Here is an 18,977-nt window from a genome sequence, read left to right on the forward strand (position 1 = left end):
ATTGCAAAGAAGGGCAGGAGGAAAGAGGAAGTAGAGGCAGAGCAGACCAGGTACAGAGCGGTGGAGAGCACAGAACAAAAGGGAAGCAGGCTGTGAGATCAGGCTCAGAGGCTGAGCCGTGGGGCAGAGGAAGTGAAAGTCACCATGACTGGAAGCCCTGCATAAGAAACACCCTAGGAGCTAATCACCCGCTGGGAGGAGAAAAAGCTTTTGGGAATCCTTGCTGCATTGGGGAAAGGGGGGAAAACCAGAGCTTGACTGGCTTCATTGCCAGTAGCTGCCAGCACTGGGTTCGGTGGGAATTTTGAGACTGCTGAGCAAATGGGCCCAGGCTTGTAGGGTCCCCCCCACCCTTCCTCTGCCTGAAATGCACTGAAGGAGGAGGACTGTTCCCCCCCCATAGCCAAGTACACTGGGTACAGAGATGTGTGTCCAAAGAGGCCATGTCTTAGACACTCCCTCACACTTTGTTTTGAACCCACCCTTTCCACAGCCTGTGTAAAGAGCACGTGGAGCTGTAAGCCATGCCAGGAGCATGTGCGTGTGTGTGAAGAAACAACAGATCCCTGCTCCCACCCTGAGCAGCAACAATATATCTATAAAAAAAAGATTTTACTAACAAGCGAAATCAGCTAAGTCAAGTCCAAATCCATGAGTCAGTCCAGAACCATAAGTGGCCCTACAACTGGCAAACATCCTCCAGCCCCACCAGGGGCTTCAGATATTTCCAGTCTTTTGGCAGGCATCCTATGTGCAGGCCCAAGCCCAGACACTTGGGGTTCAGATGCCCCCTAGTTTTGCCTGCCCTCAGCAGAAGCAAGCTAGGGAGGAACCTCCCATTTCCATAACGTGGGCTTTAAGCCCCAACACCTCGGCGGGTACTAAACCTCGCCAGAAGAACGGTTATCCCTGGGAACGCTTAAGGAAAACTGCCTTCGTGGACCCAGATACATGGCGTTCCCCTGTAAAAAACATTTTTTTATATATAGAATTTGTCCAAGGCCTAATTAGCCAAAACTAATGCCAAATCCAAGAGTCCAGAACCATTAAGTGGCCCTACTACTGGCAAACATCCTCCACCCGCACCTGGGACTTCAGATGTTTCTAACACCTTTGGCAGGCATCCTACTTGCAAGCCCAAGCCCAGAGTCTTGAGGTTCGGATGCCCCCCCAAAGTTCTGCTTGCCCTCTGCCATAAGGTCCTTGGAGCAAGCAAGGGAGGAGGCTCCTATTTCCATAAACTGGGCTTAAAGCTGCTGCACCTCTGTGGGCACTGACCCACACCAGAAGGGCAGTTCTCCTGTGAGGCCATTCAGGAAAGCTGCCTTCTTGGACACAGGTACATGGTATTTCCCCTGCCAGGTCAGGAAGCCACTACACTTGATCTGAGCCTTCAAGAGACTGAGAAGTCCCTGTAAAAACATTTTTTAAAATTAAAACTCACACACCCTCTACCACAAGCTTTCCATTAAGAAACCCGAGCCTCCCCTTACAATAAGCGCACCCAATGCCCCTGTAAAAACTTTATTATTTTATTAGAAACCAGACAATATCAAACATTAAAAAAGGACCCCAACTGAGGCCTCACAAAGACAGCAGACGGCAGAGTGGTAGGAGGCGCGTGAGAGAGCTCATCGCACAAGGGGGCAGGGGCTGTCGCGCTCCCCTCACACCAGGGGGGCAGTAAGTGTTTCTGGGGCAGGTAACAGACACCCCTAAGGAGCCCTGCTCTCCCTCCTCGCTCAGAGCCCACACGGCGCCGCCCTGGCCTGCCCCCAGCCCCGGGCGGCGCCGCCACGTGCCCCGGCTCGCAGGGAACACCACGAGCTCAAGCGTCTGCCCAGCAGGGGACGGCGCTGCCTGCCAATGACGTCAGTGCTGCTGGCGGGGCGGGGCGGGGCAGGGCGCGCAGAACTGGCCCCGCGCCAAAGTGACGTCGCCACCCCAGGGGCGGTCACCTGGGCCGGGCCTCATTCATAACTAAAACGAGGCGGGGCGGCGGCAGCTATATAAGGCAGCGGCGGCGGGCTCGGCACACATGCACAGGCGCTACACGCAGCGTTACGGAACTATCCTGGAGTTGGAGTGATGGTAAACATGGACGTGTGCGCCCTGGAGTGCGCGGCGCTGCGGGAGCTGCTGCAGGAGGGCGCGGCGCCGTGCCTGGTGCTGGACTGCCGCTCCTTCTTCGCCTTCAGCTCCTCGCACATCCTGGGCTCGGCCAACGTGCGCTTCAGCACCATCGTGCGGCGCCGCGCCAAGGGCGCCATGGGGCTGGAGCACATCGTGCCCAACGAGGAGCTCCGCGGCCGCCTGCTCCGCGGACACTACCGCGCCGTCGTGCTGCTGGACGAGCGCAGCGCCGAGCTGGAGCTAGAGCGGCCGGCGCGGGACAGCACCCTGCTGCTGGCCGCCAGCGCCTTGTGCCGCGAGGCCCGCGGCACCCGAGTCTGCTTCCTCAAGGGTGAGCGCCGCCCGCGGCGTCGGGGCAGGGGGACGCGGCTCCCTATCCCCCCTGCCAGGGAGGATCGGGACAAAACTGAGGGTACAGCCCAACCTGGCAACCCCAGGCGTCTCAGCACCGACTTGATCCTAAACCAGCTTCTCTCTTTTTCTTTCCCCACGGCAGGAGGGTATGAAGCCTTCTCTTCCGCCTGCTCTGAGCTGTGCACCAAGCCATCGCCTCCCACGGGCCTCAGCCTGCCCCTGAGTGCCAGCAGTGTGCCTGACAGTGCTGACTCAGGCTGCAGCTCGTGTGGCACCCCGCTGTATGACCAGGTAGGTAGGATGTGAGCAGTGGCGGGGCGGGGGTGGCGGGAGAAAGCAAACCAGATCGCAAAGGGGTGAGAAGCTGTTGCACATCACGGAATGCAATGATCTGATTGTCTGTCTCCATCTCTCCTCTCAGGGTGGCCCTGTGGAAATCCTGCCATTCCTCTACTTGGGTAGTGCCTACCACGCCTCCAGAAAGGACATGTTGGATGCCTTGGGGATCACGGCGTTAATCAATGTCTCAGCTAACTGCCCCAACCACTTTGAGGGGCACTACCAGTACAAGAGCATCCCAGTAGAGGACAACCACAAGGCGGACATCAGCTCCTGGTTTAACGAAGCCATTGATTTCATAGGTAAATGAGCTCTCCCCGGCGTCTGTGCTTCTAAGTGCTGAGCAGGCATTACCCTTGTGGCAGAAAACTTGGATGAGCTCCCCCAATCGGGTTTAAATTTAAGATGCATCATGTTGTTTCCTCAGGAATTGAAGTAAAGAAAATCAGCAGCTATCCCTTATGGGTACTTCCTGAAGGCTGTATTACTGAGAGCCAAGGATCTTTAGAGCAGCAGCTCTCAACCTTTTTTTGTACCAGGACCCATTTGTAAACTTCAGTAGCCAGTCCTGATGCAATGCCCCCTCCCCACAGTGTGCGGGGCAGGGATTGGGTGGGTGTGAGGCATGGGGAGCCCCAGGCAGCCCCTTTCAGGCTGGAACTCTGCCTGCCTGCAAGGAAAAAGCCACGGCTTCCCACATTTTTTCTCCTTTTTAAAGGAGGATTCCTTTTTAAAGTTGTATGATCCTTTCATACATTCTTGCGACCCACTTTTGGGTTATGACCCAAAGGTTGAGAAGTGCTGCCTTAGAGGATCCTGAAGGTTGTTTGCTTTCTGTACCATGTTATCTGATTCAGCCTGTGAAATTTAGTCTGCATCCACTGATGGGAATTTAATATCTGTGGGCAAAGGAAACTTGGTATGAATTGATTCAGAGTTTTTTAGAATCAAAACCTTTGCTATCTGCCTCCCTCAGGACAGGGGTCCATTTTGTCTGCAAAAGTGCCATGGACTCCTGGAGTGCTAAAGAAATAAAATATTACATAGAAGTACAATAGCATGAAATAGCAAGATGTGTTTCTGTAGCATGACCCAGGCATTTAAGTGAATCATTTGTATTTCAGACTCTGTTAAAAATGATGGTGGAAGGGTATTTGTGCACTGCCAAGCTGGCATCTCCCGATCAGCAACCATCTGCCTCGCTTATCTCATGCGGACCAACAGAGTCAAACTGGATGAAGCCTTTGAGTTTGTGAAACAGAGGAGAAGCATCATTTCCCCAAACTTCAGCTTCATGGGCCAGTTGCTGCAGTTTGAGTCCCAGGTCCTAGCCCCAAACTGCTCAGCAGAAGCTGGAAGCCCAGCTATGTCTGTATTGGACAGAGGGACATCAACAACCACAGTCTTCAATTTCCCTGTCTCCATCCCTGTACATGCATCATCCAGTGCTTTAAGCTATCTTCAGAGCCCCATCACCACTTCTCCCAGCTGCTGAAAGGCAGATAAGAACTTGCTCAGAACTCAAACTTGACCCTTGTTATTTTAAAAAGTGCAATAACTCTGGGGACAGTGTCATTGGTCATTTTCATTCTCATTGTGTTCATCCATCATTCAGAACAACACATTATTACTAATCGGGAGGAGCTTATCTGGCTCCAGAGAGCTAGGTTCATTCTGACTTGACTGACAATTTTTTGACCAAATCTGGATGTCTACCAAGAAGTCAAAAGGACATTGCTTCCTTCTATTCCATCTTTGTCTTCTGTCAGTTCTAAACCTAGTCTGTGTTAAGTAGCATATTCACCAGTATTTCCATTCCTGGACATTCAAAGCAAGTGACACTGTCCCTTTTTATACAAGTCCTATTATTTATTTATTTTTACGTAAATGTATTGTCTCTGCCTTCACAAGCCTGAAGCTTCATTTCTAGAGAAACCAAATACCTCAGTATTTTTTTTTTTTTTTTTTTGGTACTGTAATCCTGTAAATACATCTTAAACAGTTCCCACTTCCTAAGCACTGACGTGAGAGCACCAGATGAGTGCTTTTTTGAGTTGCCAAGGGTTGTATGTTTGCTGATTTTTATTTATGATGTGAAATAATATATTTCTTCTTATGAAGACATAGTTTTGCTATACAATTACTACTTTTTATACAAACAGAATAAATTATGATATTTCTATTGAAATCTTCAAACTATTATTCTATGTATTTCTTTGCCCTATGCTGAAACCTTTTCTAGGATGTCTCCCAGAGGAGGCTACAGGCTACCACACAGTAGAAAAATCCTGGGTTCTCTTCCTGCTGTTCAACTCTGACCTCAGGCAAGTCATTCAACCTCCTCATCTCAACACAGCTGGAAAAATGGTTGTGAAAAGTTTATGCTAGCTAGATTCTGCTTTTGAGCTAAACTATGGACTAATACAAACACAAGGCCTGTGGTTCAGTTATTGGTGTAAGACCTAGACTTTATCACTGCTTCGTTAGGGCAATTTAAGTCCGATTCTCAGCTACATAACTTGATGTTGGTCCTATTGATTTCCACATAACTATACCTGTTTACACCAGCTGAGAATTTGACACCTGGCTACCTTACCGTGAACAAAAATAGGTCTCTTCTGACCAGGGCTTCTTTACTTAGCCTTGAAGATGTTAAGAATAAGTCTAAAAATTGGCCTGCTGCTGACAGTGTCCCATGTTCATAATACATGCCTCTAGCAGGCTGGTAATTTTTAAATTATTTTCATTCCCTGAGTGTTCCTATTTGCTGCTCAATATTATCTCTGGTACCCCAGATAAGATGCCATATTCACAACACATTGTAAACAAATCTTGGCATGTCAACATCAGTACAAAGAAACTGCACTGTGTTGAAAGCAGACATCTTATTTCTCACGTGGCACCAAATTCTTTTTGCTCCAGGTTTTGAAAAAAATGTTGACTTTGACTCATCTCCATCAACCCAACGGAAAAATGGGGTTGAGAAAAGGTAAGGACCTCGCTATATTTTACTTCAAAGCTAAGCTTTGCATGAATATTCAGAATTTACAGTGAGGTAACTAAGACCACAGTGTATTCTACTTTTATGTATAGTGTAACAAAGAAAAGGAGGAGCTAATCAAAATGTCTGCCTCCCCCTCAAGGTAAAATGTGACTATAATAGACAATGAAGTGGTATGAGGTCAGCTAGCACCTACTGGGTGGTGTTGGAAATGTTCTGACAACAATTATTGTTTTACTATCCATGTGCCAGCTGAAGCTGTTGGCAGAGGGTGGGTACAACCATGACCTCACCTCCATCCCTCCATATGTGGTGTTATTAATATTGCTTACAATGCTAGTCTTGTGTTGTAGAGAATGCCACAGCTACAAATGTGACTTACCCACCCGGAAGGGCATAGGCAAGGCAGGCTCTGTGTTAAAATTCAGCGTATCAAATCCTACTCTTGGATAACTGTACGGTCCTAGAGGCACAGGAGAGTAGGGTTTCACCCTGAATGTCCATCTGAAGTGAATTAACTTATCTATAAAGAAGGCTCTAGAGCCCAGCATTTAAAAATGTGCTTTTGTGAAGTACAGGCTGCTGTTTATCCCACAACCACTGCCAAGCCAGACCCTATGCAGGGTATTGCTGTGTAGAGTCCTGTGAGACCCATGAAGTGTTAATGGCGGTGTTAAAAATCTAGTGCTGCTCCCCTGGGAGAAGGTGTCCTTGAACGTTCACATGATGCACTGCTGTGCCTGAAGCTCAGGTGAAACAGCTGTGTTATCAGTATCCTACGCAGGCATTCAGCAAGCCACAACCTGATCCCAAGGGACACAATAGAATAGCAAAAGGAAAGTTAAAATCCCTGCTCACCAAGAACTGAAGAGCCCCTTCCTCTCCTAAAATACATTGCACAGGTGAGACTCGACTGATATCAAATAATCGTCCCCCACTCTGCAAACCCTAGAGGGCTCCCAGCCCCCTTTCCTTTTTGCACAGACATTCTCTTGGCAGGTATTGTTGTTCCATGGATTTATGCCCAGTGGTGTGTTTCCTATAATATGAGTAAAGCTATTTCTGAATATGTGAGTCTCTTTATACCTGCAGAGCAAAGCTTGTTGTGTGGAAAAATACAACCTTGGCAGCCCCAGTCGTGGAACTAATGATAATAATAATAATAAAAAAATCTGCCTGTTGATCACAATTCAAACAGAATTTTGCTTCCTGTCATCTGGGAAGGCTTGTTTATGTGTTACTTAAAACAATGAAACGCAGTACCTGAGAGGCAACCCATTTTTATAAACTTAAACAGGCTCTTGACAGAGGGGCACAAATAGAGAGCTGCTTTGACAAAAATCACTTTCCTAAAAACAAGCCAATTTCAGTTAGTTCAAACTCCCTCTGCAAGGTGCAAACATAATTCTGTGCTTGTAATCTCCTTTGGCACCCCTGGCCCAAGTACAGCTGGGATCCCAGTGTGCTACGTGGTCTACAGCTACAGCCAGAGCGTAGCTGCATGGCTGTGCATGCTGAGCAGGGGCAGTGAATGGGGTGGCAGCCAGGCCAGCAGCATGGGGGATTGCTACTTCTGCATTTTGCTCCACTCCCCCCACCCCCAATAGTTATGGTCCTGGGTACAGAGAAGTATACAGGCCTACCATGAAGAGTCTAGAGTCCAAAAGAAGGGGAAAAGAGAGGGATGACTTGCAGACAGAATGGAAAGTGCTAGCAGCTGTTATTTTAGCACCACAATTTGGGGGGAGAGGGAGGAGGATGTAGTGGGATTTACTTGAGAGAAGCTTTGTTAAAAAGAAAGACAAGGAATGGCGGAAACCTCCAGGGCACGTGCAAAGATGAGGGGAGGCGGTTTGAAGAGCAGGCATGGATGGAAGCTGAGCTGCAGAGGTGGTGAGACAGAGGATATCGAGGCTTGGGGCAAACACAGGGCAGAGAAAGACAGTCTTACGCATATAATTCGCAATGTTATTTTCAGGGGGCTAACATGGCTAACTACATTTCTCTGTCTTCTGGGGAGGAAGCCTAGGTGATTTAAATATCTGTTTACTCCAAATGATCAGGCTTGTCTTTTCCCTTCTGCTCTCTGGTATATGTTCTTTAGGGTTTTCATTGGCATTTGCTCAGGACACCCAATACGCTCTTTCTGTAGCTTTGACAGCCACCTTCCACTGACCTTCACAGTCTGTGCTACACTCTGAGGTGGTTTAGGGCCATGTACCAGGCCTTTACCTCTATAGTGAGGAAGGCATAAAACTGAACCGTGTGCCTTTAAGATTATATAAAGTTGTAATTACACAGTTGCCTATGTCCCCATGGAAACCACTAGGAGTTTCCCTTTTGTGAGGATGGCAGTAACATCACTTCCTGTTGCTGGCAAACTAATTTGTCAGTGATAAAAGGCATGTTTAGTGTTCGCAGGAGCTGGCTCCTGGCTTTGTTGGTTGCCAAGCAGGGAAGCACACTCACCTACCCCAAAACCAAACAATAGCTATTGTCTGTACTTCAGAGGGGGCCTCACTAAGATGTAAGGAAATGTATGCAGGACCTGGAATGTGATAATGGAAGGATGGTGCTCAAATGTAAGTGTAAGTAGAGGCTATATATAACACAGCACATACATTCAACACAATAAGAACACAGCACACCACCAACAGCATGACAGAAAGCACACAATTTCACAACCAACGTGCACCTAGCATGTAATGCCTACACTCAGTTGCACACGTTGCAAAAAAACTGCATATACGCACAAAAACATATAAAACAGTGCGCAAACAACATACGCAATGTACCTAACTGTCATGTGATAAATACTTGCAGAGCCCTGGATTAGATGCATGTGGGGTAATTCCTCTGTCACAAAGCTCCTGCCTGCCTTTTGCAATCAGCACTTTTGAAAGTCACTGAGTGAATTAGTTCAGGGACTATCCTACTAAGCTGTCCTTGGGACAAGCCCAGCAGAAGCCGTCAAGTTGTTATGCCATCAGGTAATTGCTGGAGAGGGAAATTACATAATGATCACACATCAGGCAAATCTAGTTCTTTTGGTTACCACCTGTCTTATCTTCTGTTTGTCTTCAGGAGTGGGGCAGGTCTTTTCTGTAGGTGCCTGAGTTTGTGAATCATTTTATATTGAGTTTAAAAAACCGTCCAAGCTAAGCCAGTTTGGCTGGTTCTTTGTGCGCAGTCCTTTGAGAATGATGTAATCTGCTAGGCTGTGTTCTAGCATGTTAAAAGCTGATGTGGCTGTGGCCACATTTACACCTAGTTTAAAACACATTTCCTTACCATTCCATCAAGCTTGTGACAACTCTCATGATGGATCAGTTGATTACAAGAGAGCTGTCCTCAACATGGTTAAAACATGGCTTGATGTTATGGTGTAGTTGGAACTAAACCAATATTTTTGTGTTTTTAGACTCTGCTAAGATCTATACAGCTATAGCAACAGCAAGCTATATAGTAAGCTATAGCTAACCTTCTAGGTTAGGAATATGGTTAAAATACAGTTTAGTCCCATCTATCCTGCAAGATCAATCTGGCTTTTCACTTTATTGTGGGGTAACTAGACCCCCTCAACATGACATAGAGGTATAACAAGCTTATGCACCCTGGATGGCAGTGGTGGCAGCTGGGCAAGCAATAAGGACAGTCACCATTCTTGGGCCCCTCCCATTTATCTTGGTGTCCTCCTTGCCCACACCTAGTTACATTTCTGACAAAACAGTTATTGCAGTGTTGATGAATCAGTGACTGAGGTTGGGCCTCAGGACACTGTAGAGATGCAGAGCTGTTGGCAAAGTCAGCCTGGTAGCTGGACCAGGTGGTTCTTGTTAATTAAAATTTGGAGCATGAAAGGCTGAAAGACTGAGACGCAAGAACAGGATCGAGGACATTCAGTCCAAAGGGAAAAAGTCCTAAAGACCTGGCAATTCATGGGGGACCTCAGGCCAGAGGCACATAAGCCAAAACCTCAGCTGTTACCAATTGACACTGCTGGTAGGAGTTCAGTAGATGCTAGGTTATACCACCTGAGGCTCAATATGGAGTGCAACTCCATTCCAGACCTTTGTTTTATAAAATTAAGGACACGGTGGAAGAAAGGGTGAGATTTGGGACAATACTCATTTACATGTCAAGAAACAACAGAGAGTGTCTGCCTGTAGTCCCAGAGTATGCAGGACAACAGAGGTTAAAGGAGGGGTAGGCAACCCCCAGCACAGGTGTCAAAGCATGGCATGCAAAAGCATTTTGCTTGGCATGCATGCCTCGGGGTGGGTGGTGGGAAAGGGTCCAGGGCTGTGCTGCCATAATAAGATCAGGCCCCTTGTGGCTTCCCCGCCATCTGATCCTGGTATTCCAACATTTTCCAAGTCCAGGTTGTGGGTGTTTTTAGCACTCTGTCCAAAAATGTTACTAACCCCTGGGTTAAAGATGGTTTTCTTTGTGGAGTAAAGTCCATCTTAGAAGCACAGGAATACAGACCTTTGTTCAATGGGTAGTTTTGGGGCCAAGGCCCATAGGTAGGCCCTGAACTAACAGCTTTAGTGCTTGCACTGTGAAGGTGCCTTCCTCATAAAACTATTTACTAAAAACAAAACTAAGGAGTCTTTGCTTTCTTTCATCTTTAGGAAAAAAGGAAGCCTGCCCTGTTGCCTCCAAGGATGAACCTGTTCTGTGGGTCAGGATCCATTCCAAGAGCTGCCCAGTTGTCAAGTGTGACATGACAGGATAGAGATGAAGATATTCACAGGAGGTTAGTGAGACTCTTGCTCCTTCTGTGTCTGTGCCTCATTTTGGGTGATCCCTAGACCAGGCTTACACACTTTCCCAGACATTGTCTGTTGCATGAGTGAGGGACTGAGGTTAGTCTGAGATCCCCATGAAGCTTGCTGAATTAGCTCCCTATGAAATGGGGAGTTTCCTGAATGGCTCTCTCAAGCTTTTAGATTTGCATGCATTTCCTGCTAGACAGAGAACTGAGTAGTACTGGGTTTTCCCTCTCTTGACACTGCTCACATTTGGATGAGTGGGTGAGATGAGACATGTGTTGCAGCCCACAGGTAAGTTCCAGCTCCTGCTAATGGCAGACAAGGTTCTTTGGGTAAATCTAGTATATTTTATTAGACCAACTCATTTGTCCTGTATAGACAGTTCTGTGGGAATCCAGAGTCTCAAGGAAGTAGGATGTATCCCAGGATAAAATAAAGAGATCTTCAAGGAACCAGTATAGTCATAGAGAGTACGAGTGTAGGAAGGGGTTTTAGTAATCCACTAGGGAAATGAAGAGGATAATCTGGGAGTTCAGAAGGACTCTTGAGGGCTCTGATAGGGGATCCTAAGAAATCATTAAGGATGGAGTGCACTCCTACATGGCCTCATATTCTTCTCATTCCTGAATCATGGACCTTCCTCAACCAGCAAACACCAGGAGATGCCAGCCAGAGGCAGATAGGCTGGGTCATCACTTACTTCATGCTCTTCTTCTCTGCTACCTCTCCTAAAGCCCTGGTTTTAATCTAATCCCCTGTTTGCCATGCTGATCTGGACCTGTCTGCCCTGTGTGAGTGGCTAGCCCCACTAGCCAACTCCTTTCCAATATCATACGACCTGGACAATGCAGAGGCTGTTGGAGAGGCCATGCAGAAAGATTTTTTCCCCACAGGATGATTACATGTTGATGTGGTCCCTGTCATTTCTGTCATCTGACATCTAAAAACAGACATCTAAAAACACAGGTTCTATAACCACACAAAAAAAATGGTATCATTTTTTTCTAACCTGGTAAGAACTTAGTTAAATGTTATAGTATAGAAAGTGTACAATCTTCCCTGTAATCCTAAAGCTTTGGACTGTCCAGGATTTTGACCTTGTTCTAGAACCATAATTAGGTCCCATCTGTACTGTAATGTTTAGTTTAGTGGCTTTCAAACTTTTTAGACTCAAGGCACCCCTTCATAGACTTGAGGTAGCCCTCCATAAGTTCAAGGCACCCCTCAGAAAATGCCAGCTCTTAGTTTTCACTCTTTTTTTGACTGCAGAAAGATAGTAGAAAAAAATTTCTGTTTCAAAAAACTCAGGAAGACCACAACAGGTCAGAATGTTTTTAACATGGTAGAGTCCTATGTGAAAACTCAGGGTTTATCTTGTGAATTATGTTTGTACACCTAACAAAACACTGTGGCACTGCCCTTGAAAGACTCTCAAGGCACCCAGGCTGCCGTGGCACCCTGGTTGAGAATCACTAGTTTAGTTGTTATGTAACGAGATGTTTGTTCATTTTTGGCAATCAAGCTGTCTGTAAATGTGTATGCATCAGGCTTTTTCAGGACTTCTGCTTTTCATAAGTTGTAGCAAGAAGATTTTTTTCTAGATACTTGCCAAAATGCATTTCTTCCTCAGTTTGCTTTTAAGGCTTGTCACAGAGTCAGTACTTGACAACTGGGTTGCAACACTAGATGTGCCTGGTTTGATTCTGGGTTTTATATGGGTTTGCTGAGCATCTGCAAACATCTAGTAAATGTTTTTTGTCCTGATAGTATGTATTGTAGCTCTGTAGTACTTGCACATTAGTACTTTCTTCTTTCCTTTGTCTTCTTCCAGAGCAAAATCCTGATAATCATTGACATAGTTGTCTGGGGCTTTGCACTATGGAGCTCTTTAACAAATTATGTCCATAGTTTGTAATAAAGTCTGGTTTAAAAACCCACACACATGTATAATTCTCCTTGTATATAGCACATGGAATAGAAATCCAGAATTTAAAGTACCTAGTATGAATTAATGTTAGATACGAGCCAATATAAACAAATTATAGTCATAAGAGGGTGAAGTCAATACAAACTGAATAACAATTTTTGGTTTTTTTCCTGATAGTTATTGATAAACTCCATTTTTTAAATCCAGGGTGTTTTGTTGTTGTTGAATTGTTTCAACTTGAAAATCAGAAGTGCTGTTGTGTTGTAATATAGTTGACTGCAGACATGGTCTATGTCCACATACACAGAGTCCCTATCTCGCTCAGAGTTTCAATGTTAGTGGGTCCTGGTCAAGTTTTTTTTTCTGTGTAAATGGCATTACTCAACTGTGTCCTTATAATGGACTTAGCCAGTTCTCTATCTCCTGAGTCTCTGTTTGAGAAGATATCTCAAAGTCTTTTTTACAGCAAGAGGAGGCAACACATATAAGAGTATCCATGGGCTGCAGCAGCAGCACAGGCCAGGAGAAGTGCTGGGGTCTTCCCAAAAGGCTCATTAGAAACCTCAGTATGTATAGACAGGCCAGCATAGTTGTGCCTGGTAAAAAGCTACAGCATGGTCAACCTAAAGCTATGTTTCCTGCTGTAATCTGCTCAGAATCCCAGTTACATAAACATAGTTCTCAGACATTTTTATTGTCCCCAGGAGCCTCTGAAAAACCCAGCTGTGTAGCATATTGTATAGCATATCAAATACTAGTTTCCACCCCTTCCTATGGATCAGGAGTGGCCTGGGGTGAGGGAGGAAGCAGTCTCCAAGAATAAAACCTGCTTTCAGTCTTGGTCTCCTGCTGTTTTCTCTCTTTGGATAGATTCCTCCGTCTGAGAGTCAGTGGACACCTCTGCACAGAGTTAATCCCAACTTTCAGCACTTCCTCTTTCTTCTTAATTTTTTGAAACTTGTACATGGAAGCCAAAAAAAGATGGTCTTTCATAACCTCCCTTCATTCCTCTGTTTACAGCTTCCCCTTCCAAACTCCAGGGATGGCTGACGTCAGGGGCCTACATTAGGGTGTGTTGTACTTTTATCTGGTGCTAATGCATTCCATAAGCTCTTGGAATGTGAAATTCAATGCGAGCTGGTTGGAGGAGGGAGGGGGAGAGGCCTATGGAAGAGAAGGGAGAAGAGAAATAGGACATTAGCTGGGACGTAATCATGACACAGCTCAGTGGTCCCCACCTCTCCTCCATGTGCCAGCTGCCAATTGGTGCAACTGGAAGCACTTTGGTCATTTATGGCATTAACTTTGTGGCAAGCTTGCTCATTGGTAAGCCCATGTGTCTGTCCGCACAGATGGCAGAATGGCACATGGCACCCAGGGCTACATGCTGAACTATTTTTAATAGACCTGGGCTAGATCCCAAGTTTAGTTCATTCAGTTCCTGGCCCAAAATAATCTTCCTGGAGGATGTGGATATTTTTCATGTGAAACGCCTGGTTTTTGGTTTCACATCAGCTGCAGAGATAATCCACCCAGATAAGGGCAGAGAAGAGGTACAAAAAGAGGAAAGAAGAGTTAACAGATTAGAAACATGGGAAGGTTGGTGTTCTCTGCTGTCATTAAATTGTCATTGCCAACTATACTCTCACTTCTCAGGAATTAATAAGCCCAGGTTTCATTTTACAGACTGGCACTTTCTGAGGGCACTGGAGGGATGTGCATTTGTTTGAAACAGAACATGAGAGCAAACATTTAACAAGGGCAAAACTATGATGAATAAGGAAGATAAATTCAGAGCTGCCATGTTGCCAGCTGGCATCCCCCTTTCTGCACCCACCTCTCACTCCAAACCAACCGACTCTCAAAAGCAGCAAAATGTTGTTTCCTTACCATGGCTTTGGGGAGATACTTAAAATTATGAATAAATGGTAGCTATGTATTTATTGTTTGCAGTTCAGGTAGTGTTGAGAGGCCCCAGGTGAGATGAGGGCTCCAGTGCAGTAGGTACAGAACATTCACAAAATAAGGTAGTTTTCTGCTCTGCTTCTCCTCCCACAGGGGACAGGCCAGATTTCCAGGCAACTGTCCACTGAGGGCCCAACTGGTAAATGTAGCAACCTACACTGCAAGTATAAGTTACACGTGTGACTTGTACAGCAGTGAGACCCCCATTTTTTCTAGGCAGCTGTGGGTTTTGCCAATGGAACCAACATGCCTGCATTTGGGAGTGTGGCTCTGAAGTTTTTAGCATTTTCTCAGCACTGATGAAGAGGCTGCCACAGAGTCTTTAAATTAAATAATCTGAATATAGTATATTGTTTCTTAAAAGTGTCCAAGAATCCACTGTTCTTGTTTCTAAGTACTTAAATAACATTTTCAGGATAATATTTTTCAAATCTAATACAGGAGCCACTCAACACTTATAATATTGCTCATTAATGGTGCCTGAAGCACACACCCATAAGACCCTAAGACTGAGACATGTCCAGGTAGGAAAGGTCCCCCATGCCTAACCTAGCAAGGTTTTTCTCTAAGTTGAAAAACTTGTTGTGTCCAAAAGATCTGTCCTAAAACAAGACAGGTGGCAGGTTTTCCTGTGAGATGCTGTTTTGGAGAAGAGTGTAGTCTTTTGAGACTGGAAGAAAATTTTCCACTTAGTAATTTCTGATCAGGCCTGCTTTAATACTGCCTGCTTTAATACCGCCTGCCTCCCTTCCAACTAACAACTAATTGCAACACTTCCCTTCCAGCTAACACCAAACCACACAAGAAAGGAGTGAATAATAGAATTAGAAAGGGAATTTGCTCTGTTTGTAGGAGACCATCAAACTCAGTTTGCCAGTCTCGAGCTAGCTGACTTTTCCTTGTTGCTAATGGCAGCAGCTGTAAAGACACACAGATTTTTAAGGCCAGAAGACACTATTTTGATTATCCAGTCTGACATCTTGCATAATACAAACCATACTTCTGACTGAATGAGAGCAGGCTTTTTAGAAAGGCATCCAGGGTAAATTATAGAAGGTGGGAGAGAGACGGTATCATTATTTTTTTGTAGAACGTAGGAAGTAGCTGTAGAAAGAAGCATGATCTAATGGAGAGAAGATGGCTGGGAGTTAAGACCTCTGGATTTTTCTAATAATTGTGTTTTACTTTTGTAAATCATTTCCCTCTCCATGCCTCTCAGCTTATTTCTCTATAGAATGAAAATAATACTGCCACTATGCCCATGTTCTGAGGGTTAATTAGTTCATGAGCATAAGATTACTTTGAGACACTTCTGTAAAGAGCAATAGAAGGGTAAAATATTTTTGCCCTTGGTAAAAAGCAGAGTATGCTGCACTGGCAGAGCACAAATCCACCAGTTCATGTCTAATGGAATATGCAATACATTTTCAAGGTGGATTTTTTTAAAGAACTAGCCACTGACTTGAATTTGTTCCCATTGAAGTCAATGAGAGTTTTGCCATTTCCTTCAGTGGCAACTACTCGATCAATAATCAAAAACAATCAATCATGCTTTTGAAAATCCAATCCATAAAGTTTTCCTGAAACCAGTGCTGGAACCCATTAGGGAAATAACTGCAAGGGGTGGGAAAATTCTGTGGTGGCTTGTTTCCAGACTTAATGATCTGATGATAACAATAAATTATTATTATCATTTGTGTTCAACTTGCAATCTATATATAAGGCTAAGGACATCCAATGGTTGTCAAAAATTGGGGGAGTAGAGAGAAACAGGCGCGAAGGAGGTGATTAGCTATCAAGTTTTTGTAGGATTCCTGACAAAGGTATGTGAAGAAGGATGGAGCAAGTAGGCTTGAAGCTGGGTTTTGTAAGATGAGACCAAAGCATGTTTGTGTTGTGAAGAGAAGGAGAGTGAGAGGTCTAAGAGAAGAGTAAGGGAAGGAATGAGAGTGGGTGCTACAGAGATTCAAGACATTCCACTGCACAGGAGGAGCAGGAGCAGAAGGAGGAGATGCTGTACATGAGCTTGGGCTGGAAGTTAGCAGGTGAACCTTGTGTTGGAAGGGAAGAGTGTAAAAGCCAATGGTGAAGGGAGGTGAAGAATGGAGAAAATCAACAATCACAATAATGGGAGAAGAGGAGCAGAGGGCCTAGGATAGACAAGAAGTCATCAGTGCTGATAGACTGGATGTCACAGAAGAGCCGAGTGGCAGGGTGCTGTGGTGGGCAGCTGATAGCTGCAGTTGCATGAGACCAGGTGATGGCTGGAGAAGGGGACTCAGCAAAGGAGATAGCAGAGCTTGGTGAAGCCATTCAAATGAATGTCCCTTTAGGAGAGCAAGAGAGTGGAATGCAGGACTACAGCTGGAATGAAGATATGAGTGTCCTATACTTAGCGATGTATAGACAATCTTTCCTTACAGTCCCAGTGATCTAGGGAAGTACTGCCTGCATTTCACATACGTGGAAACTGACTCCAGAGAGGTTATGACTTGCCCAAGTCCAAAGAGGAAGTCAAAGAAGGTTTAGAACATGGGGATTCCTTGATCCTAGGCTTATATTCAGCGTGGTACAATAGACCTTTAATAGGGAACTGATTGATTTCTGAATGGCAGGGAAGAGGCCATTGATCTCGGCTGCCAGGTTATTCTTGTTTCTCAGAAGCTCAGTAACATCAAGCTGTTGCTCAGGATCAAAGCCTGGGGCATGTTTGCAGGAAGCTGAAGATGGGTCAGTGGCTGAGGATGCAATTCCTGATCAGGGCACTTCTTTTGGACTGTTAAATCCCACTGAACTTGAGCTCCTTGTTGCATGTTTCCCCCAGCCCATATCTACCTACACTGGCAATGTGAAAGACTATATGGTTATTGAGGGTCAGTATGTTCCTGGAGAAATTGTACTTGCCTGCATATGTCTATGCTGCATCCATAGTCAATTAAGATAAATTAGCCTGTGTTGAACTCTATGCTGCTGTGCCAAAACTGGTGCTAGTATCCCAGCTAACCAATTTAAAACCTGTTTGGGTACTGCTACATTATACTGCAGGGTAGACATACCCTTAGAGTTTCCATCTTACAGGACCTTTTTCACGGGCACTGAGGTGCTTGTGCACACTCAGATGAGAATCAGTAAAACTGAGAGCCAGACTGACTCCCGAAGAGCCATTTCCCCTCTCATCCCCTCTTGCAGTGTTAATAAGCTAATCGTCTCTTTGCATCTGAGTTTCTGAATTCCATGCCAACTTCTGCCTATGCCCATGGCAGGGATAAAGTCCACCACTGCTGCTTTTTTAATTGACCTCATCTTTGTTTTCCCTCCTTCTGAAGGATCATATCACTCCCCTAAAAAGCTTTCTGGCCCTTAGATTCTATTAATCCTGATTCCCTACTGCCTTGTCACTTGTGCTGTGACACTGCAAGGTCAGCTGTAGACCCTAGCTGGCTGTACCATTGTGCCCACGTAAATGACTTCACCTGGAATGAGGGAGAGGAGAATCAGGCCCATTATATAACTGCATTATCTATGGAGAGTTACTCCCATTCTGTGCCCCTCCTACCCCAAAGTTGCCAGTGCCCTGTAGTCCATAGAATCTCTCTCTTCCAGACCTGCACCATCTTACATCTCCTGTGATGTGTTGCAGGCTGGCCTGCAGCCCCCACTTGTAGTTTCAGTCCTCATTCTGCCCTCCCTCCCCTTTCCCCCCTACCCCCCACTCCACTTGAAGCCATGCTGGCTGATGACAGCTGTGCACACAACTTTGGGCCCCCTCCCAAAGACACTCCTGGTAGCGGGTGGATGGTTTGCATGTGAAATGCTTGGCTTAGTCCTTCCAGCCAGGGACGGGTGTGCAAGAAGAGCAACCTGGACAGCTCAGCCTGCTCTGCCTCCATAGTGCAGCCATTGCCAACTGTACAGTCACTTGTCAGGAATGATGGGGCCATGGTTCTGTTTACAGACATGCTCCACTGTTTGCCCTGTTGCCTGGTGGACACTGCGGTATGTTTATCCTCTTCCCAAGTCGTGTGAGCCGCTGCTACCTCTTGCTGTGCAGTCAAACAGGGCCCAGGACACAGGGGCCTGTCAGTAATGTCCAGAGCCTTGTGCTCTATAAAAAGCCTATTGCTGTCCTACCCACTAAGTTTGCTAACCAATTGGCACAAGCTTCTGCATGAGGGAGCGCCCACAGGATGCACTGCCAGTGCAGGAAGCAGGAGCAATGGAGAGACCGGAGAAGAGGGTGGCTGCAGTGAGGGAGTGCCCACAACACGGGTGGTTGTACTGGGGGCAATGGAGAGGGCAGCTGCACTGGAAGAGTCCCTACAGGGGCAAGAGACACAGCTGCAGTGCACTGACTTCCAGCTCTTTGGATTACTTGTGTTTGTAGATCTCTTAAGAAAAGCAGCTTATGAGGGTCTTACCATGACTCATTCCAGGCACCCAGCGGTGGTTTTCTCTCTAGACATTATTCCCCTATGAAACCATT

The 18,977-nt window shown here is 45.9% G+C and overlaps 1 protein-coding gene across 1 annotated transcript; it reads left to right on the top strand.

Annotated features, from left to right (window-relative positions):
- Positions 1–2,019: 2,019 nt before the first annotated feature.
- Positions 2,020–5,022, top strand: DUSP1 (dual specificity phosphatase 1). The gene is made up of 4 exons (XM_090064341.1): positions 2,020–2,464; positions 2,630–2,778; positions 2,909–3,128; positions 3,951–5,022. Exons 1-4 carry the CDS (start codon positions 2,089–2,091, stop codon positions 4,319–4,321), a joined length of 1,116 nt encoding a protein of 371 aa, XP_089920467.1. The 5' UTR covers positions 2,020–2,088; the 3' UTR covers positions 4,322–5,022.
- The last annotated feature ends 13,955 nt before the right edge of the window (positions 5,023–18,977 follow it).

This window comes from Crocodylus siamensis, chromosome 10 (genome assembly GCF_052110815.1).
Source record: "Crocodylus siamensis isolate JL-2025a chromosome 10, ASM5211081v1, whole genome shotgun sequence".
Classification (NCBI taxonomy): domain Eukaryota; kingdom Metazoa; phylum Chordata; order Crocodylia; family Crocodylidae; genus Crocodylus; species Crocodylus siamensis.